Source organism: Arachis hypogaea, chromosome 12, assembly GCF_003086295.3.
Source record: "Arachis hypogaea cultivar Tifrunner chromosome 12, arahy.Tifrunner.gnm2.J5K5, whole genome shotgun sequence".
NCBI lineage: Eukaryota > Viridiplantae > Streptophyta > Magnoliopsida > Fabales > Fabaceae > Arachis > Arachis hypogaea.
The window spans coordinates 19239268-19252530 of record NC_092047.1 but is presented as its reverse complement, the minus strand read 5'-3'; the positions used below and the strand labels follow the sequence as shown (position 1 = coordinate 19252530).

General features: G+C 26.3%; 1 protein-coding gene across 1 annotated transcript; it reads left to right on the top strand.

Annotated features, from left to right (window-relative positions):
• Positions 1 to 5090: 5090 nt before the first annotated feature.
• On the top strand, positions 5091 to 11840 carry LOC112727065 (protein CUP-SHAPED COTYLEDON 3). The gene is made up of 3 exons (XM_025776666.3): positions 5091 to 5442; positions 9003 to 9268; positions 10925 to 11840. The coding sequence occupies exons 1-3, from the start codon at positions 5274 to 5276 to the stop codon at positions 11411 to 11413; spliced, it is 924 nt and encodes a 307-aa protein (XP_025632451.1). The 5' UTR covers positions 5091 to 5273; the 3' UTR covers positions 11414 to 11840.
• Positions 11841 to 13263: the final 1423 nt, after the last annotated feature.

The window sequence follows — 13263 nt, the reverse complement described above, 5'->3', positions numbered from 1 at the left end:
GGTAGGATATTCAGAGAGTTTGGAAGATTCAGTGTTTTTGTATTGTTTTATGCAATTCAGAGACTAGGGATTATGCTTTTCTTCTGCTTTCTTTTTCCATCTTTTTGTTTTAGAATGGATTGCGTTTTCTTGTAAGATTTTTTTGTATTTAATTTTTTTTTATTGAGAGATTAAGCATATACATCTTAATTATTGAAAAAAGTTAGGAAAATGAAGGTTTTTTAGTTCCAAATTTCATTATCTGATGTGGCCACAATATTGTGATTATCGACATAACTACAATGTATTCTTAGCTTATATAATTTAATCACATCAAAAACACCATAAAGGTGCAAACAATAGGCTCATTTTCCTTTTAGAGCAAATTATTACAGAAGAAGAAAGATTTACACGTACAATAAAAATGAAAATATACAAAATCCATCGTTAAAATGAAAATATACACTTTTTGCGACGGATTTAATTTGGATAGTCACTAAAATTAATTACTAATTTAAAAGATTTTTTGGTAGTAACATTACAAAAATAATAGTAGATAATATTGATTCTGAAGTTAAACAACGGCGATTTTTAACCGTCGCAAAATATATTAAATGGTACAAAACATTTAGCAACGATTTTTCTAATATTACAATTGAGTTCTTCCGAAGTAAAACTTTGGTGACAGTTAATGTGAATTAATTAATTAAGGTAATTACACATAATTAAATAACAACAATAATAATAATAATTAATTAACTGTATATCCGACAAGATCAATTGGATGATTAATGACACACAGTTCCTCCTTTTCAGTAACTGTCTATCATCCATACCACAAAACTTCATCATGGGACCCACAAAGTTTCCCTTTCTTGCAATGGCGAAAAAGGTCCATCAACTCCGATTATGAAAACTGAAAAGTGACCAATTTTACAAGTAATCCATCATCCTATGCTAACATCCTTCTTCATTACATTCTCCTTCATTTAATTAAACTAACATAATAAATGTATTATTGTACTATGTTCTTTAATTTCTTCTTTTCCTTTTTCTTTTTCTTTTTTAATTTTTCTTTGTTTGTTTTGTCACACTCATGCGCACACACACACAATAAATAGTACTCTCGTGAGGGCTCTATTACTTTCATGGCTAACCCTAATTAATGACCTAAAACAACTAATTATAATTAAAAATAAAAGTGATGATGACAAAATATTTATTATGAATTACGTATGAAATTTGAATTGCTTGAAATTATACTAATAATAAGGCTTAAAATACAATTATTAGAAATCATTGAAATACGTAAACCTACAAATATGAGTTAACTCTAATATATTTTTTTTATATGATTAAATAATTGAATAGATCTTTATATAATTAACATGATGTATGATAAAATAGTTGAAGAATGGAGAGAGAGGGACCCAAATTGAGTCATCAACTTCCATATATACTCCCACCTTCAAAATGATCATTTAATTAGATCATACATGTTATGACAAATATCCTTTTTGTCCACATCTATATTATTATTGCCCCTATATGTGCTTGCATATCCTTCTCATCATAGAGAAAATAATAACAGATAATAATTATATTTTGGTGAAGAATTACTGTTATAAAAGAAAAATGAGACCGACGATTATCAGTTAGCTATCGCCTTAAATTTTGAGATCAAGTCAGTCTGAAATTCAAAAAATACTAAAATTAAGGTTAAAAAAGATGCGAATGAAAATATAATTTTAATTTAAGCGTGTACAATTTTTAAATAGGTCGTTTACGCGCGTCACGCGCCGAGTCGTAAATTATGATAATGAATAAAAAAATTATTATTTAGGGAAATTTCGTGAATTTTAGATAAGCTAGCTAACATCATATATATGGAAGAAGCTAAGAAGTGGCTCATAATTAGGTCCATATAGTAGGACCTATTATCAAAGACAAATTTGGGTGCCCCACAGCCACGAATCGTTCCAAACTGTTATTCTGTGATGGAAAATGGAACAGATGGGACTTCCATTTTCATGATTGGCATTAAATTCAAATTCTAATTCCAGCTATCACCATGAATTATTTCCCTCTGTGTTTTTCTTAGAACTGTCCATGTTCATCTGGGCTCACGAGTTTAATCAAATGAGTTATTTTAGGTATGACACATGATTCATTTTATTTAAATAGTATATATTAATTATTAAATCAAATAAAATCTTATATGTATACTGCTGCTTTTCAAGAATTTTGTAGATGTTAATTTATTACTTGAATTTTTTATTTTTTAAATATTCAATTTAATCCTAAAATTTGATTTATTTCTAAAATAATATTTTATTTTTCAATTTAGTCCATTTTCATCAATTTAAGGGAAAAAAAAGACTAAATTAAATTATGATATAAAATAAATGCACAAAACGTTTTTCCCTAGCTTGTTAATAAAATGCTACATGTGCTTGTCATCTGAATCTTTGGGATCTTTCATTTTATAATAATTGGAAAGCATGGGACGTATAGAATAGTTATAGTGCTTATGACTGATCTATATATTTCTATTTTATTTTATTTTTTATAATGGGGCCAATGGCTGCTCACTTCTTAACTCATGTATGGTGGTGATCTGTTATTGGCTCACTAGCATTTTATATAGTGAAATTCATAGATGCTTTTAATGTAGTGTAAGAGGTGTTTATTTTAATTTTGATTCGTTCTTCCTTGGCTTGTTTATCATGTTAACTTTGTCGGTTATTGTCAATAATCATTTTATGTATTTGAAAATTTTATTTGACTTTGTCTCATGCATATATATTATTTCTTACCATCAAATGACAAGAATTAAAACGGTCCTAAAATCAATTTTTTCAAAAAATTTAAATTAATAAAAAATATATATAATTAATTATATTTTTAATTTTTTTATACAAGTCTTTTTAAAATTTATGTAAATTTTTATATGAGTCTTTCTTTTTTTATTTGTTTTTATACTAAAATTATTATTTTTAAATTAATAAAGATCAAACTTAAAATTTTTAGATTTTAGAAGCTTTAATATTATGTCATAAAACCAATTCTATTATAAAAATTTAAATTAATAAAAGATTAGAGACGAAAAAAATAGTTATATTTCTGATAGAAACTAAATATATAAAAATTTCACAAAAAACAATTAATTTGTAGTAATTAAGAAATTAGTAAATAATAAAGTAACCTAAATTTTTTAATAAAAAAAATAAAAAATAATCATTTCATATAGATAATTTGCTCTAATTAGTTGTTAGTATTCTTTTAATGACACACTAGCTACCTTCTTCACAAAACTTATATTTGACAAAGAAACAAACAAAACTTGTTTTGGTTACACAAACAAGAAATCTTTAAGTGAATCAAAGTAAGAGAAATGTTTTTCTCTAAGAGCAAATTAAAAATATTTCTTTTATAATTTTAATAACCTAGCCAATAAAATAAGCATAGAGTCACACTTGTCCTTGATGATGTGGAGCAATTTTTTTATGCACCACAGAGAAAGATTCAACATTTAGAAATAGTTTCTCACTAAAGCACTGGAAAGAAAAAAACGAAAAACGTGATTTTGGGGGGATTTACAAGTAAATTATCTTGATTCAATGTACGCTCTATAGTATACTATAAAAAAATTAAAAAAAAATATATGTATAATAAAACATGATTAATTAATTGAAGTGCATGCGAATCTAGAGAACTAATTAGAGTAGGAAAAGTGTTGGACTATTAACAATTAGGTCTCCTTTTTTTTTATATTTTTGAGCCAACTTTTTTAAACAAGAAGGAACCAAAGTTGATTAACGAACGTCGTTAACGAAAAGTAGACGAAAATGATTATCAAAATATAGAAACCGAAAAACACGGTTTGGTAAAAAAAAATACTCAAATTAAAATATTAGAGAATTTTTACAATCATATATATATATATAATTATTCATCTATCTTTTTCTATCTATTTAACCATTTAGAGGAGGAATTTCATAACATAAGATCAGAGTTTTTATAATCTAAGGTTGCGTTTGTTTTCGAAAACAGGATAAGACAAGACACTGAAAACAAGACATAAAAGATAGAGACACAAATTTTGTGTTCTTGTATCCTATTTGGTGATAAACTAGAACAAATTGTGAAAATTTAATTTATTCTCATTTTTTTTCATTCAAAAAATTTGAGGCAAAAAATATAATAATAAAAAATACATTTATAAAAAATTAACAAGAATAATGAAAGAAAAAATGAAAAATAAGTTGTGTCCTTTGTTAGTGTCTCCGTATCATTCCTATCAAGATGGACACAAAATATACTAATTCAGTGTCTTAAACACATTGTCTCTGTCCATATCTCTTTGTCAAACACGATTTTGTGTCTCCGTGTCCCTATCTCTATAAACAAACGCAACCTAAAAGTCTAGAATTCAATTCTTGCTAACTCAAAAAAAAAAAATAGTATAAAACAAACATCTATATAAAAAATTACACAAACTCAAAAGAAGTTCTTAGGTGTGATAGAAATATATTCAATTATTTATTAAAAATGTATAAATGTCTATAAATAATTATTATGTAGTAGTATATATTATTAATTTAAGTTCATTACATTTTTGATAATAAAATTAATGATTCTATCTAATTAAACACAACGATAATTAAATTCAAAGATCACTTGTGGCGGAAGACAATGGGAGAGAAAAAGTAACTTTTTTAATAATACAAATAAAAAGGGGTCTTTTGGAGGGTTTCTATCTCTAATAATTTTTGGCTAGTTTAGGCTTTTGCATATAGGTTTCGGAAAAAATATAAATCATCAACTATTATTTATTTAGTAAATTATAATATTATTATTATTATTATTATTATTATTGTTATTATACTTTTTTTTTTTTGGTATTGATTATTGTTATTATACTATTAAACAGTTATGTAAGATTTCTTGTAACTTTGGTATTTCTTGAAACTTCCTACCATGTCTAACCAGTTACACAAGCATGGCCCTGGCCTAAAAATATAATTGTATAGTTAAAGAAATTTAATTTTATATGGCAAAGTCTCTTATCTTCAAAACTATATATATAAGGCACCAACCTTTCTGCCATTATACCTTAATATTTCAAATACACAACATAGCAACTACTCTCTCAAATTTAAACCACACACCTCTTTCTCTACCATATACTAAAACTCTCTCTCTCTTTCTCTTTCTCCAAAAAAAAAAAAAAAAATTCTTAATTAGATTTCCCTCCATATTCTTCCCTATTACAAGAAAATAAAAATATAATCATGGGTCTTAGAGATATTGGTGCTTCATTGCCACCTGGGTTTCGGTTCTATCCAAGTGATGAAGAATTAGTTCTTCACTATCTTTACAAGAAGATCACAAATGAGGAAGTTCTCAAGGGTACTTTGATGGAAATTGATTTGCACACTTGTGAGCCATGGCAGCTTCCTGGTACATACTAATCTAATTATTAATATATATAGTAATATCAATTATAATTACGAATTAAATTCTATAATTACCTTATTGTTATTCCTTAATATATCCTTAATTAACCTTTATCCTAATGCATGATGCATGCCTCCTTCAATTCCTCCTCCATTTTATTTACAACATTAAAGTTATAATCATAAATCATGTTTTTCCCATGTTTTATTTGTTGTGGTTTTTTTGTCTTTTGCCTTTGTCTTTTTGATAGAAAATAGACATAGATATTTGGTTCACATTCAGTCACATATATATAGAGCTATAGTCTAATCTAATCTAAACCTTGTCTCCTTATATTAACATGGTGTCCATAGATCTTGAATTTTGTTTCCTTAAACAAAATAAATATAAGATTTAACATAAAAAGAAAAGCTAGGTAGCATGTTTAGAATAAAGTAGGAGGAAGCAGAAGAGGGAGAGAAAGAAAACTCAAAGCAAAGGGAGAAAGAAACAAGAAGGTGAGGTGTTACTATTAAGTGTAATAATTTATTCAGTTCCTCAATGATTAGGGTAATGGCAACTTCTTCAGGAATACACGGCCAAAATAAAATAATTATTATGTTCTTTATACAATTATTTTATATATAATATTCTTCCACTTGATTTATCTACTTGTGTGTATTATTATTATTGCTTTTGTCTTTAATTTGTAAAGTTTGTATGTGATTGAATTCTTTGGCTGTAAAGCGCGTCCAAAACACGTTCCCTTTTTCTTTCTAATAAAATCATTTTAAAGATTGAAATTCGATAAAGGATGTCTTTTGTCTACCTCTTGTAAAGATTCTCTGTTTTTTTTTTTTTTTTTAATTTTTTCTTGCACCACTTTATTACACCACTTTAATTTTCAAGCATTCTTTTTTATTATTATTATTTTATTATCTTCTCTTTTAGTAAAATTCAAATTGCAATGGAGGACTAATAAAATTAAAACAATAATTACTTTTTTTTTTGGAATTAAATATTTTTACCTATCCTCTTTCATACTTTATTTTATAAACATGAGAATATATATATACACGAAATTATCTGTGTTTAGAATGAAAACAAATCTAATTTACATGCATGGCCTATATATATGTATAACATGAGGTACTTGTCATGTGCAAATATCGTCTCTATTGCATGTTTAGTTTCCACAAATACCAAAACCGTTGACACCAAACCTATTTTGCTGGTCCATATTCATGTCTCTATATATATGAATACTTGGATAGATGCACATGCACTACACATTAGAATTATTTCATTTCTTAGTATATATCATTTATTTTTGGTTTTTTGCCCATGATCATTATATGGCCTTATTTAAATTAATTTTAGAAGAGTTGTAGTATGTGTTATATGTGTATGTAGTGTTCACTCTTCTCTTCTTATGAAAATAATATTTAGTTTTATTTATTTTACAAAATATAATATTACTTGTAGTGTTAAATAACCTCCTAATTTTGTGATATTGATGATTATTAAGATTACCTCAACATCATGTAATTAAGAGAAACCGGACATTTGTAATTAACAACATATAGGGCCTAGCTAGCTAGAAACTACTAACTATATATCACAATTCTCTTTCTCTCTCTTGGGATTCAAGTCATCATTCTCACTAATGCATGTCATGCTTGTCACTTCAATTACACGCTTGTTATTATTATTATTATTATTATTATTATTATTATTATTATTATTATTATTATTATTATTATTATTATTATTATTATTATTATTATTATTATTATTGCATATATATATATATATATACTATGCACGATTATTATGAAGTTGACAAAATCTATTAATTCATTCTCATTTCCCATCAAGCAACAAATATTGATTGCTAAAGAGTATACAATTATTTTACCTATATATATATATATTATTTCAGTAACTCTCAATTACTTTTCTTGAACATGGCTTAGTATCTAAGTGATTTTGACTAGTTAACTTTAATATATAATTTTGTTTTTACAATATATAATCAACTATAGATGCTATATATTAGAAATTGTGCCATGAAATTTATTCTTTTTAAAATAAAGAAGCATATAAATTGTTATAATATGCCTCTATCATATGTAAGAGTTTTTTTTTTTTTTTTTTTTTGGATTTGTGTAAAATTTTATGCAAGATTTATTTTTTTTATTAGTTTTATACTAAAATTATTATTTTTTTGTCAAGAAGAATTGAACTCTAAATTTTTAGATTATAGAAATTTAATATCATGTCATAATTTTTTTTCCAAAATTTAAACCAATAAAAAAAAATATACGAATAGTTATATCTATATCCATTTTTAGTTTTTTTTTCCTAATCTAAATTAACTGATTTTCAAATTTTGAAAACGGTAAAAGGGATAAAAGCAGAGAGAGAATTTTTTTTTTTTAAAAGATCATTACAACACAATCACAAATATGTGGCAAACGCATTGAAACTTCAAAAGTGCCATTGTTTAGGTCATCTTTATCTGATGGGGATTGGAAACTTGAAAATTGCAAGGTCATTGATGAACAAGATGACATACATGAAAGTGATTTCACACACAAGACCTAATTATTACTGAGATAGTGAGATGATCATAATTATATTCACATGGAAACAATTAATTCTACAATACGATAACTAATGTATAGTATCTATCAAATTATCTATATAAAGTATGTGTCTTCTTGTGGAAAATATTTCTTTCTTCATCTAAATTAAATTATGTATGTATGACTTGATTATATATGTGCATATTTATTTTTTATCATCAATATTAAATTTTTATGTATAATTTACAGTCTTACACATAAGAGCATCTTTTATGATTTTATTCTATATATTATACCTATTTGTCTATCTTTTTTTGTGAACACTTCATATGTTAATCTTTATCATTGATTATTAATACCTTTTCTGAATCCCCTATTTAATTTTACTGTTGAGATATTCAATCATGAAAATCACCTATGCATGACAAAATCATATGGAATTTGCATAAAAAAAATACTCTATTAATTACCGTATGAATTGTCTTGTCGAATTCATATATTTTTGTCCAATATCCTAAATTCATACATATCTTTTTATCAGTATATATATAATATACGAGATTTCGACAAAAATTTTTTCGTATGATCTTATCTGATAATAATATATATATATATATATATATATATATATATATATATATATATATATATATATATATATTAGTTTAAAGAATAAATGTCATTTTTAATTTTTGATAATTTAACTGAAGAATAAAATAGTCTTTTACAGTGTAAAATTTTTTATTCGATCTATAGACTTAACGATTTTTGACCACTTAAATAATTAAAAATTTTAAAATTGTAAAAAACTTTTTTTATCTTTAAAGGAAATGATTAAGAAGTGAAAATAATATTTAGTGTAATTTAAATAAAATATAAGATTTCTCTTTCGTGATACCTACCTTACTTAAGTGATGTTGTTGTCCACATATGCTAGAACCATAAACTGACCCATCATATGTAATGTATTTTCATGCATGCGTACTCTACACACAGAGGTGGCTAAGCTCAATGCAAATGAATGGTACTTCTTCAGCTTCCGTGACCGCAAATACGCCACCGGGTTTCGCACCAATCGCGCCACGACATCTGGCTATTGGAAAGCGACCGGCAAGGATCGTACGGTTCTCGATCCCCTCACCCGCGAGGTCGTAGGGATGCGGAAGACTTTGGTGTTCTACAAGAATAGAGCCCCAAATGGCATCAAAACTGGTTGGATCATGCATGAGTTTCGCTTGGAGACCCCACACATGCCACCTAAGGTTAATTCATTTTTCTCGCATCTCAAATTTTAAATTTTTCAAAAGTTTTTAACGATGTCGTTTAATTACATCTATTTTTTTAAATGATTATTTATGTAGTCAAAATAAAAATAATTATTTTTATTGATATAACAATATGTGATTAGATGTATATGTAAATCTATTTTATATAGACAGTATATTAAAATTAAATTTAAAAAATATTTATAAATATTTTCAAAGGTGCATATAGATATCATGATTAATTGATTATGATATGGTTTACACGCTTACTTAATAATAGTAATGGCCACTACTATATTGGGAGTGTACGGTACATGATAAATGGGGAATGAGATTAGGGTATAGTGGAGAGAAGGATCTTAATTAGTTTCAATATGTTCCCACGTAAGAGATATATGTTAAAACTTATGATTGTGATTTCATTTATATCTTAATGAAACCTTTAGATGAAATGACTAATATCCGATGATAAGATTTTTTTTTAAAGAAACATATTAGGCACTTAAGTTAGGCATATATTTAACTAATTTGTTTGCTAATACAAATTTGTTTTTAGGAATTAAGTGTTTACATACTAATTAATAATATGAAAAATATAATAAATAATTGCATTGTCAATCACTAAAATTATAAAAAGTGTGTTAAATCAATATAAATAAGTACCTATTATTATATATATATAATAACTATACATTCTGATTTCTTATTTTCTTGTAATTTATCGATTCAAAATGTAAAACTCTACAACATTCTCAACGACTAATAAAACATGATCTCTTATTTTTAATAATAAACGGGTTTATGTATAACACCATAAATATGGAAAGAACTTGACCTGTATTTCATCTTAAAGTGACAACCTTGTAGATAATTGAAAACAACTTTCATTTCTGGTTGGAAAGTTGAAAACTTAATTAGCCTATGTCATGTAAAAGATTAGGTAGAATCTAATGTCTTTTCTCCATGTGAACGTTTGAGTTAGGATCATATTTGGCTTCAGCATCGATCATTTAGATTATTGAGATAAAAAGGGAACCAGCATGCGTCTGTGACAACTTATATATATTAATATAATAATGTTACGGTGACTATAATATTTTAAAAAGTATTATTGAAATTAAAGTAATATATTATTAATTATTAAATAATAATTTTTAAAAAGTATATTTAAAAAAATTACTTAAGTTTAACAACACTTACATAATCAATATAAAATATTCATATTAGAATATATATATGCGCCAATGAAATTTGTTACAGCTATGCATGCATTGCTATGAGTGTTTGAGTTGGATGGAACAGAATAATTTCATTATGGGAAAGAAAAAGAAATTGGTTTCGTTTGACGCGTATTTTTGGTGTGAGGATAAAGTTCCTTTAAGTCCTAAACTTTGGTTTCACATTTATTTCTGCTAATTAGGTCATCTATTTATTTACTGTATAATTATTTATTTATTAATTTATGAATTTAATTTATATATACAATAAATAAAAAAAAATTTACCCGCACCTACCTATTTAAAAGTCTTGTTATTACAAATAAAAGAAAAAAAATTAACTGGACCACAACTTAAAAACTCATTTAACTTTTAGAAAAAGTATTTTCATTACACATATCAATTAATTAATTAAATTTATTTGATGATTACACAGGAGGATTGGGTTTTGTGTAGAGTGTTTCACAAGGGCAAAACAGACAATAGTGCCAAACTAAGCCCACAATTCATGTATGAGGCCACACCTTCATCCCTAACTTTGGCTTCATCATCATCATCCCCACCAACAAACCAAACAAATTGCAACAATTTGCATGTTATTGGGTATAACCAACTTCCCAATTTCTCATCATCATCATCACCAATGGCAATCCACCATAATCATCATCATCATCATCATCATCAAAACCAAAACGGTTCTTCCTCTTTGATGAATCTCCTTCAATTTTCCACTAAGGAAAATAGTACCATTACTCAACTAAGTCCCAAAGGTGGTGGTGGCGGCGGCGGCGGCGACGACGGCGGCTATGGGTTCATGTGGGACATGGATCTTGAGGAAAATAGCTTCCATGATGGTGGGGTTATTGCATCAAACTTGAACGACATGAGATTTGAGGTTGATAATAACACTATGGTTATGTTGTAGAAATTTAAGTCTAGTGTGTGTATATATATGGTATATATATCTATATATATATATATTTATATATCCTATGTTATAAAGTTGAGGGAATTTGTTGATTTGTGGTGTAATGATGGGTGTTTGGCTCAAAACGGGGCAAGTCACGTGCTTGATTATTGTTACATGGTTTGTGGTATAATTAGGGTTGTTAAATAGTCTTTTCTATTTTTATTATTTACTCTATTTTTTATTAATATTATTATTTGGAAGAAGGGGGGGGGGGGGTTTATATATATACACATTAGCCTTTGTAGAGGGAATTGAATGTTCCTTTAGTTATCATGTACAATTTGTTAATTTATGATTATTAGTGTCATCATCAACAATTAGTCACTGACTCTATTATTGTATTATTTTATATATATAAAAAAATTATTGTTCCTTATTGTCACGTTTTATGTGTTCATAGATAAACTTGAGTTTTTCATTCTCCTTTATATCTAAAATATGATATTGACTATCATTTATAGAAATTAAAGAAGAGACAATGCATCAAAGATCAAATATCCTATAAATTAAATTCTCAGTTTGGTTTGGGCTTTTATTTTTCTACTTCATTTAATATTTTGTTTTAGAATTTTATAAAAACAAAAAGTAGAATTTTATTATTTTTATTATTCTTTTTACAAAACCTTAAAAATATAAAATATTAAAAGTAAATAATAAAAACGCAAATTAAACGCCCAATGATAATGATAAGATACATTTAGTCACCCAAAAAAATGATAAGATACATTTTCATTATAAAAATGTTATTCGTACACTAAAATTAATCACTAAAATTAGCTATTAATATATTTATGTATAAATATATGTGTAATTTAATTTATATTTATATTCCAACATATATTTTATATTAATAACTAATTTTAATGTACAACTAGTATAGTCCTTTCATTATTCGTTCAAAAACTAAAACCAAAAGCTAAAAACTCTAACTGGTATAGTCCTTACTTTTAATGTTATTGACCTTCAATAGTAGTGGAAATGAACTCAAGAATAATTCGTTCCAGATTCAAATTAAAGCCTTTATTCTAAGGATATTTCATAACACAATCAGACTTTAATTTAATTTTGGATCAATAGGGTTCTTAATTATTAAATAAGCAATAGGTTCATTATACGATAATATATTGGATTAGAGCTGACACCAATCATAAATACTCAAAATATTAAAAGTTTTGGATTAAGTGGTTGAGCCTTCTTGTTTAATTGTTTTATTATTTAATTTGTAAATTTAAATATTTCTTGATTTTACCCCTCCTAACTGTTTGAAGCCCAAGCCATTATAGGAAATACGTCTGATGCCACCAATTTAGAAATTCACAGTTAGCTTGTGATCGATTTAGTGTCCGACTATTAAAGTAGTAAAAAAAAAAAAAAAACATTAAAATTATGGTGATGACTAAATCGGTCACAAATTCATCAGCATACTTAATTCAATGGCCAAGTTTTTAAAATTATTTTTTAAAAATAAAAATCAATCACTGAATTTATATAGATTATTGGATTGCACGTCTCAAAAACTCAATAGATGGGAACTCAATACCTTGTTCTTGGCCGAATGGATTACATTACTCAATCAGCCTTAACAGCAGTACCTTTCGATCTGATATAAACAACCAACACTACAAGAAAAATGTTGAGTACTGTCGAATTCAGCATCGTAGAATATATGCAGTTTTATCGCACTACAAGAAAAACGCTAAATACCATCAAATTTATTATTGGATTTATCAAATAAATCCGGCGATAATTACTTTTCTGTTGGATTTACCATTGTCCTGGAGTTGACAGTATAAATGACACTAGAA